The sequence below is a fragment of the Parasteatoda tepidariorum genome, chromosome 6 (genome assembly GCF_982258835.1).
Source record: "Parasteatoda tepidariorum strain Cologne lab strain chromosome 6, Ptep-v5.0, whole genome shotgun sequence".
Classification (NCBI taxonomy): domain Eukaryota; kingdom Metazoa; phylum Arthropoda; class Arachnida; order Araneae; family Theridiidae; genus Parasteatoda; species Parasteatoda tepidariorum.
Window position 1 is genome coordinate 110,721,842 of NC_141760.1, and position 16,385 is coordinate 110,738,226.

Consider the following 16,385-nt stretch of genomic DNA (forward strand, 5'->3'; position numbering starts at 1 on the left):
AATTTTTAGGATTTAACTTTTTCACATCTTACAACTTTACACATTTTTTTTTACTTTAACGGATTTATTCTACAAAATTAACTTCAAAGGATTTATAACAAAAATCACGCTATCCATTATAGTTTTGAAAACTGTCAGTTTATTAGTTTATTCAGACAAAAATTGCGACAATTAACCAAAACAAATAATATAAGCGATTTATTTAATATATATATATATATATATATATATATATATATATATATATATATATATATATATATATATATATATATATATATATATATATATATATATATATATATATATATATATATATATATATTAGACAATTAAGACAATTTTATTAATCATTTTTTTAAATGTAGCGTAAGAGACATTTAATCACTTTTATTCTTATTAAAATAATGAAGAATTCCCTGACTATATCAAACACAATGAATCAAATTATCTGAAATAAGGAAAAAAAACGTTGTTCAAAAAAATTAACTTCTACTTTAATCTTTATTTCTCTAATTAGAAAAATCAACCGATCCATCACAGCAGACGTGAAATAAAGACAATGTTAATTCACTCATAACGAAAATCATAAAGTAGAAGGCTTAACAGGGTGTAATAACTGATTCATCAATATCTGCAATTATTCTGTCAACGCTGAGTCTCTTATATTCAACCTAATTTCCCTGCCAAAGCAATTTATTTTCATCCTAGAGAACTCGTCTGGATGTTGACCTTGTCCTTTTGTTGTTCCTTGACTTTTCTTTAGAACTGTTTGGAAATAAATGAAAAAAGTTTATTAGGAAATAGAACATTTTAAACAGATCTAAATACTAGAAGCGAATTCAATTTCTAAGAACAAATGATTCTTATATGTTTAAGTTCGTTATAAGGAATGGGTTTTACTGATGTTTTCTAAAAGGAAATAGTGCAACCTTGAACTATTTATGGATTTTTTAAAATTTTTTTCTCCGGGGAGAAATGATGCACATTTTAAGTTTGATTAAAGTAAAAAAGTAACTTATCTGAAATCCTTTATCAGATATGACTTATACACAATCGCCTCCGGCTGTTTATGAAACAGGCTTCAAGTAGGTCTTAGTTTTAAGGATTTTGTCTTATTAAGTAAAATCTCTTTAGATTAAAAATCGACATCAACGCTACGACTATTTTGGGTTTTCGCCTTAGCGTTGCATTTTGTTTTACTGCAAAACACTATACAACTTGAAATCACGTATAATTTAGGTATATAGATAATATATAATTAAGGTACAATAAGTATATAACTAAGATAATATATAATCAAGGTATATAGAAAAATGTACAGAAATAAAAAAAAAATAAAAAAAGAACATTCGATAATTAGTTGAAGAATTGTTAACTGTTAAAGCTGTTGAAAAAAATAACATACGGTTACTTTAGTGGTGGAAGGAATCCAACTACCGAGTGAAAATTTGACATGATAAAAAAGATATATTTTTCTATGATTATAACTGCTTACTGTGTCAAATATTCTGTATTCCTAAGTTTAATTATTTTTTCACAAATACATTGGATTATTTTTGATATCCAGCTATCCTTTCGTTTTAATTTACTAAAATGAGCTTGCATAAAATTATAGTAATTATATATATTTTTTGCACAAAATCATATTTTTTTTAAAAAAAACTCTGCGTAGTCTTCATTTAATGTATACTTTCTTTTTTTATTTATAGGCATTTTTCTCCTTTGTTTTCTAATTCCTTTGTTTTCCTTTGTTTTCTAATTATTATTAAATACCGCGTTTAAGGAATCATTTGAAGGACACTTTAGGGCAATTCCACGGAAGTGTCAACTTTCAAGTGAATTTTTTTTTTATGAATTGCATATTTTAATTTCAAAAATAATGTTCAAAAATAGCCAAAGTCTACATATTGCCGTTTCATTTTTGATAATTTTAAATTTTTTGAATCTGACAGCATTCTAAAGTAATCACATGGCTGACAGGTGAATTGTTCACATTTGTGCTCAAATTGTTTTCTTGAAAAATACTTATAAAATAAAAGAAATGTATCTTTCTTTTGCAATATTTTGATAAAAAATATGCATATAGAACAAAATTTAAACATTTTAAGTTTAATATATTAAATAAAAGTAACTTCTTTTACGTCATTCCGTCACATGTCTTAATAATGCATAAATTTCCTGAGAACGAAGATAAGATGTAACATTGGCAAGTTAGATATAAAACCTCCTCAGAGACAACCTAAATTTCAAACTGTTGAAATTCTTACATAAATATTAATCCTGTTTATCTGTTACATTCTGTTTATCATTTACATATTAATAAAACATTTTTTAAATGAAGGCTTTCTTCTACTAAACTTTTTGTCATTCCGTCACAGCAAATAGATGTTAATAACTGCTAGCCAACCTGACGTTAATTTTCCAAATTCACATTTTACATTGCTTACACATTATACTAAAAGTATAAAATAGTTCAGAAAAATAATAGCTGCAAAATTCGCAGAAACTACCAGTTCTAAGCGGCATGCCAAAAGCTTGGTTGCCAAAATGTCATTCCGTCACGCAAATAAAAAGTTCATAAAATTAAAAGTAAAAAATATAGAAAATCCTGTTTTTTTAGTTTATGAAGAGCATTATGCCAATAATAATGATATGCATGATAAAAAAAAATTATTTGAAATTAGATACATAGAAACTTCAATTAATTGTTATTTTGCAAGTCAAAATGTCATTCCGTCACATATGGAATTGCCCTTTAGTGATTTCTCATAATTTTTTGGTTCAGAAGAGAACGTTGATATTAATATTAAGTCAAAGGATAGGAAAGGATTTCTAAAAACATATGCACATGCTAAAAAATATTTAATAAGTTTTTTAAGAACTTTTTCTATTTTGTCGTTGTCACTGTATGAAGGTCATAAAGGTGTTGCTAAAATTGATTATGATGCAAGCATGATATGAACGAATCCAGAAATTCTGCGTAGTCTGCATTTAATTGTCTTTTTTTTTACTAAGAATTGCTCTCCTTTGTTTTCTAATTACTATTAATAGCTGCGTTTAAGGCGGTCACTTGGCGGACATTTTAATTATTTTTTCAAACAATTTTTTGGTTCAAAAAAGAAATTTGATGTTAATATAAGGTCAGAGAATGGGGGCCAAAATTTCTAAAAACATATACATACGCTAAAAAATGTTGATAAATAATTTTTACAAATTTCTTTTGTCCTTGTCCTCTATACAGTAAGCACTGATGCTGCTAGAATCGATGATGATGCAAATATGATATGAGGCGAGTTAAAAGAATACGATGTAGCCTAAATTTAATGTATACTTTTGTCTATTTCGGTTAAAGGCATTGCTCTCCTTTGTTTTCTAATAATTATTAAACACATTTGATGGACACTTTCGTAATTTTGTATAATTTTTTGGTTCAAAATATAGCTTTGATATTAATATCAAGTCAAAAGATAAGTGTCAAAATATATACATATATGGTAATAAATATTTTTAAAATTTATTTAAAATTGTTATTTTATCCTTGTCCCTCTGTATAGTCAGCACAGGTGTCGCTAACATTGTTGATGATGCAAATAAGTTATGACGTGGGCTAAAAAAACTATTTTTAGTCTACATTTAATGTATACTCTTTTCTATTTCTTTTCTAGGCATTGCTCTCCTTTGTTTTCTAATTATAAATAAAGCTGCTTAGAGGGGTCATTTGATAGACTTTTAAGAAAAACACTTATAAGACGAACAAGGTAGAAAAATGATTTATGTACATTAAGCTGATTCTGAAAGGAAAAAAAAACGACTTCGCGCACGGACTGAAACTATTTTTCCACAGCACGGCCCATCTTCACTGAGTAATAATTCTCGGAGTTGGGTGCCAATTTTTCATGACATTGATTTGCTAAAACTTAGTTATCCCCAAAATGCAACATATGGCATTTTTGTAAAATAAAATGGACATGAGCGTTTTTCCCCTTTTATCTTTAATTATTAATGATGAAGGGGAACAGCTGGTAGCCTCTGTTGCACACGTTTTTTCTCGCCTTTGCACACGTTCTTTGATTTTACCCATTGTTTTAAATCTAATTTTACTTATAATTATTAAAAATTTGAAAATATCAATCTAATGTTTTAGTAAACAAGCTTTTTATACATAGATATTGCTTCAAACAATGTCTTCATCAAAAATTTTGTGTAAAGCATGTACAGAACCAATTCTGTAAGACTAGGATAAGTTAACATGTAAAGGTGAATGTAATTCTGTTTTTCTGTTGATAAAATACAAAAGTGGACTTATGTTCAAAACCAAAGGAAAACCCAACGAAAATAAAAAGTGCAACTAGCCCAGACATTCTCGAGAATATCTTACAGCAAAATAAAGACCTAAAAGAGTTAATAACTAACAAATTCAACGATTTAACCTGTTCAATGGAATTCATTAGTGAAGTAATTCAAGAGTTGAAAAATTCTATCACAGAGCTACAAAATGTAAACAAAACTTTACGAACAAAGTATGATCAGCTAACTAGAGAAAACGCAGAAATAAATGAACTAAAAGAAGCAGTTGTTTAAAAGCAATATTCCCGAAGATCCAACTTTGAAATAAATAACTTACCCGAATGTGAAAATGAAGACATACCATAAGTAATATATTCCAGATTGATAATGTTGCAAATACTAATATATCCAAAAATCTGATCACCCCTCACAGAGTCCCCAGCTTTAATAAAGATAAACCTAAACCCATCATCGTTCAAGTTAAATCCAAATCTGTACGTGATGAGCTCTTAAAGAAACTTAGAAATCGTAAACTTACAACCTGCGAAGTCAACTCCAGGTTCACAGAAATGCCTGTTTACTTCAATGAGCATTTGACTACCGAACTGAAGCATCTATTTTATCTTTCACGTAAGGCTAAATCTGAAAAGGGATTCAAATTTTGTTGGGTTCGCGATGGTAAAATATTCCTGAGAGGAGTTCCTTGTTGGACTCGGTGGAAGCATGTTGAATTTGAAGAAGATCCTCAGAGCTCATACTGTTGATTGTTGATGATGATGTGGGGGGGGATCTTTGTTACTTGCTTTTATCCCCCTTGCTGTAAGGTGTATCTTTTGTGAGTTGAGTTGTTGGTGGTGAAAATGGTGACAATGAGATGGTGGCAGAGCTCATACAAATCTTGTTTGGCTAAGTCAAGCATTACCTATTGAAATACAGAGCTATAGGCTAAAGCAGAGAGCTCGTAGCACTTTACAATACTCAATACTCCTGGGTGTTAAATTCGTGATTTCGGTTGGAAGCGTCCTGTCGTTTGACGGGGACGCACGTGCCCCAATCTTAAGCCTTACCTATGAAAAAATAGATATTGACTGATGTTGAATTTGAAGATTGTTGTAGTTAATTTACGTCGCACTAGAGCTGCACAATGGGCTATTGGCGAAGGTCTGGGAAATATCCCTAAGGATGATCCGAAGACAAACCATCCAAATTTTGAACCTCTGCAGAGGGGATGGTAGCCCCGCTTCGGTAGCCCAACGACCTGCACGCGAAGTCGAGCACTTTACGGTAGAGCAGTTTAGCGAGGACCAGTACCGCACACCCTCGGTCCCTACGCAGACTGAGCCAAGTGGTCACCCACCCGGTTGAATTTGAAAAAGAGCCTCAGAGCTCATATAAATCTTGATAGGCTAAATTAAGCTTTTACCTATTGAAATACAGAGCTATAAGCGAAAGCAGAGAGCTCGTAGAACTTTACTATTCTCAATACTCAATATTCCTGAGAAAAGTTGAATAGTCCAAAATAATACGTGTGAAATCATCTCAAGACCTTAATATTCCATCCAACTGAAGAAACATTTTTATCTGTGCCGGACTGCCTAAAAATTGAAAATTTGGACGATTTAATTTTTTTTATTACCTCAACCTGTAAGTTCAACATTAATATTTTACATATAAATATTAGAAGTTTAAGAGCCAACTTTGATAATTTTATTTCACATATTTCTAGCATGATCGAAAATATAAGTGCTGTAATTATGTCGGAAATTTGGATTTACCAAAATGAAACTAATTTTTACTCAATAAATGGTTATAATTCATTCTTTAATTGCAGAAATAATAATCGCTCTGGAGGTGTTTGTGTTTTTATTAAAAGATGTCTTGATATTTTAGAGTTAGCTACACATTTTGTTTCCGCAGAATCTATATTATTTTATTGCAAACCTTTAGATTTATTATTTCTATCTTTATATAGATCTCATGATTTTAGTGTTGATTTTTTTAATACTGAACTTAAAGTAATTATCTCTGAACTTAAATATACTAATATAATACTGATGGGTGATATAAATATTGATATTCTAAGTGATGATTTTATTACTCATGAATATATTAATTTATTATGCCAATTTGGATTTCAAAATTACATAGACAAGCCAACTAGAGTAAATTCCTCGTCAACTTGCATTGATCATGTCTTCGTAGAAACAAATAAATTTTCAGTAAAATCCGGAATATTCATAAACGACATAAGCGATCACTATCCAACTTTTTGCAGTATTTATAATGATGAGGTAATTACAATTAAGGAAACTGAAAATAAAATTTCAATCAACTATAATAAGCTCTATAATTATCTGTCAAATTACAAATTTAATTACAATCCTCAAGATTCTCTTGATCAACAATATGCTTTGTTTTCAAACTCAATAATTTAAAAAATAATTTTAAATATACGCATAAATCAAACAAAAGAGCCAAAAATAACTGGATGAATAGTAATATCTTGATTTTAAATCGAAGAAAGGAAAAACTATTAAAAAAACTGGAAAATAGCCATGAGATATTACTTACAAAACAGCATACAACACTATAATTTCTGAGCTTAAGAACTTAATTAAAACAGCAAAATCAGAATACAAATTTTAAAATTGTGATTCAAATAAACAAAAATGGGATCTTGTAAATAGTATTATTGGTAATCAAAGAAAATCACCTACTTTACCTGATATTTTAAACGACTATGAATCTTTTGATCAATTTAATAAATCATTTCCAAATGCAAACAGTACCTCAAACCCAAATTCAAACAGTTTTCAAATTTATATTTTGCCAAGTTTAACCTTGTTTGTTTTCCTAGAACTGAATGATTGTGATGTACTTAATGAATTCTCTTTCTAATAAAAACTCCTTTGACTATGGTATTAATATAAAATTAATTAAATTATTTGCTCTTGATAACATAAATTTTATAACTAATTTCATCAATACCTTAATCAAATCATCCATTTTCCCATTTCTTTAAAAAGTGCAACCATAACTCCTATTTTTAAAACCGCGGATGAAAATTGCTTATCAAACTATACACCAATTTCAATATTATCTGCATTTTCCAAAATCATGGGAAAAGCTCTAGCTGATAAAATGTACAGTTATTTACAACATACTAATTTTTTCTCTGAAAATCAATATGGATTTATTAAAGGCAAAAGTACAGAAAAAGCTCCTTTGGAATTTTCAAAATTTATTCATAATAGTATTGCTGAAAATAAGATAACAGTAGCTATATTTCTTGATATTTCAAAAGCTTTCGATAATGTCAATCACAATCTTTTAATCAAAAAATTAGAATTTGCTAGTTTCAGAGGAATTATTTTAAATTGGTTTATTTCATATCTTTCAAACAGAGAACATAGAGTTAAAATCCGAAGTAATTTTAGTAATTATATTTTTTCAAACCGTGGTGTTCCTCAAGGATCTATTCTAGGACCCTTATTGTTTATTATATTCATCAATGACTTTTGTCAACTTAAACGTTTTGGTAAGATAATAACATATGCTGTTGATTCCGTAGTTTTGTATTCTTGCACTGATCCATTAGAACATCGGGAATTTAATTCCTTGCATGCAATCAACGGCATAATGCTAATTGTAAGCATTATTTGCATGTAAAAATAAAAATTATGAATGAACTACTTATTTACAGATAGTAGGAAACTGTTGTCTCAAACTTAAAACATTTCAAAATTTTCAAAATGCATACAAATGTTTGAAAGAATCTTCCCCATTGCTTAATACTGAGTAATCCTGCCATAGTTTGTTTCCATTTTCATATTTTGAAAATATTTCCTCAGCATTTAAAATTCCATTGTTTACTCGTGATTTAAATGAACTTTTCTCTTAACTATAAATTTCCATTCGAGGTGACAAAGCATTTTCCACAAAGGATTTCTCTCGCAAAGTATGGTTCTCTTATTCGAGATCTTATTCTAATGGATTGCTGGGATAACCCATTAGAATATCGGGAATTTAATTCCTTGCATGCAATCAACAGCATAATGCTAATTGTAAGTATTATTTGTGTGTAAAAATAAAAATTATGAAATTATGATTTGCAGATAGTAAGAAATTGTTGTCTGAAACTGAGAAGCAGAGATATGATGGTTGGTACAATAATCCGGCACATGCACACTGGGGTTCATGCGGTAAGTGAAGAAACATTAAAATTCTCTTTAAACAAAATAAAAATAGCAATTGACATTTTAAAACTAAATTAAGGAAAAAAGTATTTTCTTAATAATGAAAATTAAAAATCTAATTACTCAATCTTCAGTTGTTTAGATATTCGAGTAATATTTTTTTTCTTACTTATTGTTTTCTTTTTTAGTAAAACCAGCTAAATAAAAACTTCCTAACTCAAAATGTTATGCTAAAGAAGAGTGTAAGTGATTTAATTTTGATCAAATCAATTAAGTGTTTCGGTGAAAAGATGAAGTAATATTGTTTAAAAGCTACGCTTAATATTAGTTTCTTTTTAAATATTGAAATCTTTTTGAAAACTATTGCAAACACAGGTTTTCAATAATATTAACGGAATGAATCCAGCACTTAGAAGTGTTAATTTAAAACTAACAGGAGTGAAAGATAACAAAACAATTAAGAGTGAAAGATAACATGACAATTACAACAAAATATGTTAATGGGAATATATAGCCTATATTTTCATACTAGTTGAGAATGAACATTACGAGGGTTAAAAGAAATTTTTCCCGCTGCCCTGAACAATTTTCATTTATATATTTATATTTTCACCTTCATTTATAGTACTTCAGTTATAAAACCGTAGTCAAAATATAGTTTCAAGCATGTATTACCAAAGATTTTTCATTTATGTAATAATAATTTATAGGGAGTCACTTGACCAGGAAAGTGAGTGCTTCTTATTCCGATGGTGTGTATTTAATGAAAAATATACCGAATGCCCGAGCATTGAGTCAAGCATTGATGAGAGGTGGGGATGGTCTACCCTCCACAAGAAATCTAACCACACTATTCACATTTTTCGGTAAGTACAAGATTTGTTTTAATATCAAAAAAGTTCTATAGAACAATTGAGCCGCGATGACTCAGGGGATAGAGCTTTTCCAATGAGGTGAGCTGGGTTCGAATCCCAGCTGTGACTGTTCTATACGAATTTCGCACCCAACTCGCATCAAACACAGTGCTGACGTAAAATATCATCAGTGGTTGGCGGATCATGGGTTAGAGGCATGTCATCGAGCTAACCGTGTTAGGTTCTCGTGATCTTCCTCTCCATGTAATGCAAATGCTGGTTAGTTCCATCAAAAAGTCCTCCACGAAGGCAAAATGTCTCCCAAAACTTGATCCAGGAGTTCCCTTGTCTTCTGGATTGGGTTCAGAATTACAAGACTACGTAATTGAGCATTAGTAGTCGCAGATCCGAAATTGGGTAGGGTGTTCAACAATGGTTATAAAATAAAATAATCCTGCTGGTTCTTTATTGTTCTTTCTTTTTATTCAGAGGCTTCCATAACTCTAATGCGTGTATTTGCATCAGTTAATATGTATTGGGTCAGAGTTCCCTTATCGCCAGGCTAACAGCGGGAGGTCTTCGTGGTTTTCCTCTCCATGTAACGTAATTACGTGTTAGTTGAATCAAAACGGCCTCCACGAAGACAAATTTCTCCCAATACTTGATCCAGGAGTTGCCTGGATCGGGTTCAAAATGACAAGGCTACGGAGTTGAGCATTAGTGACTGTAAACCTAAAAATTGGGTTGAACGACGGTTATAAAATAAAATAGAAGCAATGTTCATCTGTGAAACGCATCGTCACCGATGATACCGATCTGACCACACATTACTTACATATATTTTTCTGTTGTGACCAATAGGTCAGATGGTGGCGTCAGAGATTGTGATGGCCAGTGAATCTGGTTGTCCAATCGAAATGCAGAGGATTGAATTGGAGAAATGTGATGAAGCTTTTGATGCTCATTGCAAAGGATCGAAATTTATGCCTTTCTATCGAGCGCTCTACGACTCCAAGACAGGACAATCACCCAACAATCCACGAGAGCAGGTAAACAAATCTTTACAATTTTTATCTGTACTTACTAATGCGTTGCTTCTATGGAAAAATATTTTCAACCATTCAATTTGTTATAAGTGTACATGTAACAGCTATTTTTAATTGACAGCTTAGGTTTTGTTATTCCTAGCCCATAAATTCTCTGTTTATAATGAAAAATGTGAAAACTTTAAATAAAGAAGAAAAAAATTCCTCCGTTTCTAAAAGAATGAAAATCATATGTGATCGAATTTTTTAATGCTTAAAAATTCATCTTATCACAGTATGTGTTTGGGCTACATTAAAAAAAAAAATAACGATTTTAAGAGTTTTCATCTAAATTAAAAAAAGTTTCGAATTTATTCTTCAGAAAACTTCGTTTTTAAACTTTAATTCTTTACACAAGATATTATATACAGCGTCCTTCGTAATATATATCATTCGAGTCAATCTATATTTCGAGAGTCCTTGTTAAAGATTATTTTAAAAAAATATTTATATGCATGTACACGGCTGTTTTAACACATAAACATGCATTCTCTTTCACATCCATGTTAGCAAGTGTTCTAAAATCATGTATTAAGGGTGATCATTGTAGAACAACAAGCTTATTCTAAAATTCGATTTCTAAGGCACTTGATGCTTATATAAAATAGCCTTACAGATTCTGTTTCTGCAGGTGAATCAAGTAACAAGTTGGATTGACGGAAGTTTTATTTACAGCACGAGCGAGGCATGGGTGAACAGCATGCGGAATTTTGTGAATGGCACTTTCAGAATGGGACCTTCTGGATTTCCACCCAGAAATCACGAGAGAGCTCCACTTCACAGCTACCCACCCGCCGACCATCTACGACTGCTGAGTCCTGAGCGCATGTTTCGTAAATATATATTCCATAACACTCTATACGTAGAAATGATAAAAATGGAGATTTTAAATGATTTAGTGATAAACAAGGCAGGACTAGCGCAGATCTATATTTTGCTTGTCACCACTCCCCTTAACCTCTCCTCTCCCATACGATTAATGAAAGTATTGGTGTATCTAATGCGCTTATTGATAATAATAGCCAATCAATTAGTTTTAATAATCGGATTAATCAAAGTGAAGTAAGGGTCATTACCCGGTACATCTTACACTGATAATTTAAGGTTAAGTGCCACTTCTCAGAATACCCAGCGCTGGCATTTTTTTAGTGGTTAAAGGCCAATACCCAGTATACATTCATAGGATATTATACTTTACCTTAAAATTTAACTGAAATATTTTTTTTTAAAATATTGGTTATTCAATTTCTATTTTAAGCAAATTAATGACCAGACATCAAATATAGTTTTACAATGCAATTCTATATTTCAAAATTAAAACAATGGTTTAAAGATTATTTTTTAACAAAAAGAAATACAATGTGGGGCACACTGGACTGTAAAAAAATAAATTGTACTTTAATTGAGACGCTTATCGAAAGATTTTCGCCATCCCTGTATATGAATCTGTTAGCCAGCAAGCAGTAATATCTTTAGCACTGAGGGTTAAATTAAATTGCGAAATGTATTTAAAAGAAGAATCTTTAAAAGCTGATTCTAGTAAACTCTTTATCTGAAAATAAAATGCATTTCACTTGAGTTTAAGAAATACAAACATAGTTTTAACTGACATGTGGCAGAGAATATGAATTTCAAATACATGAATTTCAAATGCAAGATAGGAATTTGAATTTCAAATACTAGATAAGATAAATAATGGCTAAAATTTACCTTATCTATTTGAAAATTTGAATAAGTTTCCATAAAATGCATTATTTTGTTAATGTATAAACAAAACACATGTTTGAAACTTGAAAAAGGAAATTCAGTGACAGATAATTTTAACCTTTCCTTTCTAATGCATAGTATTCTTGATCATAAGAAAAGTTTTTTAACCAAATAAAAATTTATAAATAAATTCCTTAAGTTATATTCAAACAGAGAAACAATCACATTTAAACTCTTAGTTTTTAACCATGACCTATTTAAAAGTTGAGTAAATGTTTTAATTTTTCGATCGTTTCGATCAGAAACAAGAAATTGATTGACACAAATCCCCCCTCAAAAAATAAATAAAATTTTTGATCTACTTGAAAAAATCTACAGCCCCGCCCTTGGTTGTTGTTAGTAAGTTTAATTTGTGAGTCAGTTTAAAAAAAAATTTTTTGTTATTTTACTCTACCTTAATCCTATTTAAAAAAAAAAATTTTTAACGAAATATTTCTCTTTTTTTTTTCTAGTTATAATCCTCCATCTGAATGACATATATAAGCCGATAAAAGATGTAATGTTTTTTTAGATCAGTGTCGGATTAAGCCTACGCGGGGCCCTAGGCCATTCAAATTTTTGGGGTCCTTAAATTAATTTTTTCTTTCTCGTATAGTTTTTATTTATTCAAATATAAAAGTATTTATATACCTTTTCATTCAAGAAAGCATATTTAAAATAAAAATAAATAATAATAAATTGAATTTTACTTTATTTTGTTAAATTAGAAATAAAAAATAATCCTAACATTTCATAATCATAACATATACACTGAGTGGCCAAATTATTATGACCACCCCTTCAGTCGTCTGCTTCCATACCCTATACGGCGCAATGTGCTTCGAACAGTACGTTCAGAGACGTTCACAGTTGCTCCTTGATTAAGATCACTTGCAATTTGTCGCACTGTTGTTCTCCTGTTGCGCTGCACAACCCTGGCCAGCCTTCTCTCTGATCGAGCATTCAGTAACCACAAGTCTGACGTTTTGAGATCCGGTTTTTTGCTTGATTGTCCCTGTCCCTATATTAGTCCCTTTTGTACACATTAACAACTGCTGCTCTAGAACACTTCACAATTGCAGCCGTTTTGCTGATGCTCGTTCCGACACATCTCGCACCCACAATCATTCGACGTTGAAATTCAGTTAAATCACTTTTCTTTCCCATATCTGAGTAAGCAACACAGTATAACTGATGACTCACTTGTCCAGCATTCCCGTGTTATGGTTATCTTGCCCTCTAGCGGCAACGCTGTGACGCAATAACTCATTTGCTTAAAACTCTGAGGTGGTCATAATAATTTGGCTACTCAGTGTATATTTGAAATTGATTTTTTTTAATCATTGTTTTTCTTAATTTTTTAAAATTTGTTTTCAAAAAATCCATTTTAAGGGGGCTTTTAATCATTGGGGGTCATGGCCTAGTCTGGCCTAATGAGTAATCCGGCACTGGTTTTGATTTTAAATTGTTTTGCAATACCGTAAGCAATGAAAGTAATTTGAAAGGTACTCTTAACTGTATTAGTGCGCAAATTAAAATGATATTACCTTGAATAACATTTGTTCTTTGACCAGTTTTTTTATGAACTAAGTACCGGTCATAACAGTTCTAAGAGAGGACCTCAGACATGTTAATTAACACAAGAAACACTGAAACTTAGTATATACCTATATTGCCCAAAAGCAGTCAAATTGGCTGGATTGTGACAGAATAGCTGATGTGTAATGTTTAAAATTAATTTTTTAATATTTTTTATATTATTTACAGTTATATAAGAAAATATAAGTAAATATCAACAATAAAAAAATTTATATGTTGTACAAAAGTCATAAAATTTTAAGAAATTGTGTCATTATACACATCATTGTTTTTCTAATTGAAATTAAAAAGCAGTCAAGACAGCTCCTTTGCGCCATCTAGTGTTAATTATCACAAACTATTAATTAAGTTGCAGAATCAGACAAAAAAACAGACATTCCCTGAATTAACACACTTTTTTCGACGGATTTGGTTTCTTGATTAATTATGGGGTAGTCGCAATCAGGGAAATATGGTCAAATTAGTTTGGTCAAATGAGAGTTCGAACATTTGAATTTCTTAATGCTAATTTCAGTTTTTGTGCATTACAATTCGAACGAAGCGCAATAATTTGTTTCAATTTGAACGAAATTATTGCTGCGTTCCCCTACCTATTGAGGTTGTATCAAGACTACAGGATTATAGTTTATCATAGCAGTATTACAGTTAACCATAGCGATATCATAGTTCAGCGTTAAATCAATTTTCTTATTTTGTCAATATTTTTTTTTTGTATTCTGTGTAATTAATTCATTTGGTAAATGTTATCATGCATATGTCTTAAAAATGTTTCATATACAATTATGTAAATTAAATTTAACAAAAATATGGGTGTCGAACCTTTTTTTATCGAATAAGTACAAAAATACAATGGGGAGCAATATTTTTATCTGAAACTCTACTGTTTTTTTCAGTGTTAGGAGATCCCCGCGTCCACCAAAATCCTGCTCTCCTGTCTTTGGGCATCCTCTTCTACAGGTGGCACAACGTTATAGCTACTAAGATTGTTACTGAGCATCCTGATTGGTCAGATGAGGAAGTGTTTCAAAAGGCTCGAAGATGGGTTATTGCTACACTGCAGGTGACATTTTATTTACATCTCCGAAATAAATCGATCATTTATTAACTATTAAAAAAATACAACAAACGTTTTAAAGCAGTTGAATAAAAGTCGACTATAGAAAAGACCATTGCGGTATAGCATTTAAATAACCATCAGCGGCTGCATATAGTTACGTTTTATTTATTTATCAATTGTTTAAAAATGCTTTCAAAACAGTATAAAAGCTTTTAAAAATTTGACTCGTAAGACAGAAATTTAATTCGTATTATCTTTCACGGCATATATAAAAAATTATTAAAAAGGGGTAAAAGTTTTGTATTTTCACTGAAATCTTAAACTTGGTCAGATATTTCGATAAACAAGGCGAACATTCGTTCTTGAAAAAGAAACAACTATATGACGTTGCAAGAGGATTGAACTTGATTAGACTAGAAAGGCACAGTTGTGCTTTTCTGAATCTTTCTATCGCTCTCGGGTTGAGCTCTTCTTAATCCTATAAGAAATGAGACGAGCTCGGACATAAAATTTTCATAATTTCTTTTTACTGAGCAGCGATGGCTCAGGGGATAGAACGCTCGCCCTCCAATAAGGTGAAACGGGTTCGAATCCCGTTGATGGCTGGTCAATCTGAATTTAGCATCCGGCTTGTACGACCACTGTGCTGACGTGAATTATCCTCAGTGGTAGACGGATCATAGGTTGGAGTCTCCTTGCTGTCAAACTAGCCGTGAGAGGTTCTCGTGGTCTTCCTCTGCATGCAACGCAAATGTGGATTTGTTCCATCGAAAAGTCCTCCGCGAAAGCGAATTTCTTCCAATACTTGGTCCTGGAGTTCCCTTGTCTTCTGGATTGGGTTCAAAATTGCAAGACTACGTAGTTAAACATTGGTAGTCTTAAACCCAAAAATTGGGTCGGATGTTCAACGACGGTTATAAAAAAAATATTTTTCACTACGTTTAAGCAAATTTTTGCTTCTGTTATTAAGTATAAATTAATATAATAAGTTTACATACTAGGCATAAAAAATAACAATGACCTACTTCTGTTCTGTGCTTTTACTTTGTCAGGCTAACACTAATTTCCTTATGACTTCCATTTAGCTTAGGATTTTGTTTTTCTTTTTTACATATTGTTTTAGTCATCTTGAAGTTTCAGTCCGTCCTGTACCTATCTCAGGCTCAGGTGTACTAGGGCCTTAAATGACGGGTGGATTTGGATCTCCACTGGCGAGCACGACTTCATCTCTACGCTGTTATAAAACCTCGTGCAAAAAAATTTAACGATAAAACAGGAGAAAAAAAAACTTATGCAATATCTTACGTTATCGTAGATTTTCACAATCTATGAACTAATATAATATATAGATTTAAATGAATAGCCCTCTAGTGTGCTAATTTTTTAGTGCCAATTAATTAAATTATGGAATCAGACGCGAAAAGGTGCCATCTTTGGAGAAATATGACTTCATTCAACGGATTTGGATTTTTGACGGGCAAATATGGAGATAGCTGCTATCTAGAAACTATAGCAATAGTGTTAATTTCACTTTTTTTCGTATTTAGCCATAATTCGG

General features: G+C 31.0%; 1 protein-coding gene and 1 long non-coding RNA gene across 3 annotated transcripts in view; one reads left to right on the forward strand and one right to left on the reverse strand.

Moving 5' to 3' along the window:
- Window positions 1–16,385, forward strand: part of LOC107451888 (dual oxidase) — a 76,593-nt gene that overhangs the window by 8,866 nt on the left and 51,342 nt on the right. The window contains exons 2-6 of the mRNA XM_016068121.4: window positions 8,406–8,492; window positions 9,197–9,352; window positions 10,202–10,389; window positions 11,057–11,258; window positions 14,664–14,830. Of these exons, the coding sequence (XP_015923607.2) occupies window positions 8,406–8,492; window positions 9,197–9,352; window positions 10,202–10,389; window positions 11,057–11,258; window positions 14,664–14,830 (800 nt within the window). The remainder of the gene's footprint in view (window positions 1–8,405; window positions 8,493–9,196; window positions 9,353–10,201; window positions 10,390–11,056; window positions 11,259–14,663; window positions 14,831–16,385) is intronic.
- Window positions 486–5,067, reverse strand: LOC107451890 (uncharacterized). 2 transcript variants are annotated; one of them, XR_015434934.1, is made up of 2 exons: window positions 4,829–5,067; window positions 486–768 (listed from the first exon to the last, which is right to left on the reverse strand). It is a non-coding gene; the product is annotated as an uncharacterized LOC107451890 (long non-coding RNA). The 2 variants fall into 2 exon arrangements; XR_015434935.1 differs by lacking the exon at window positions 4,829–5,067 and adding an exon at window positions 4,628–4,818.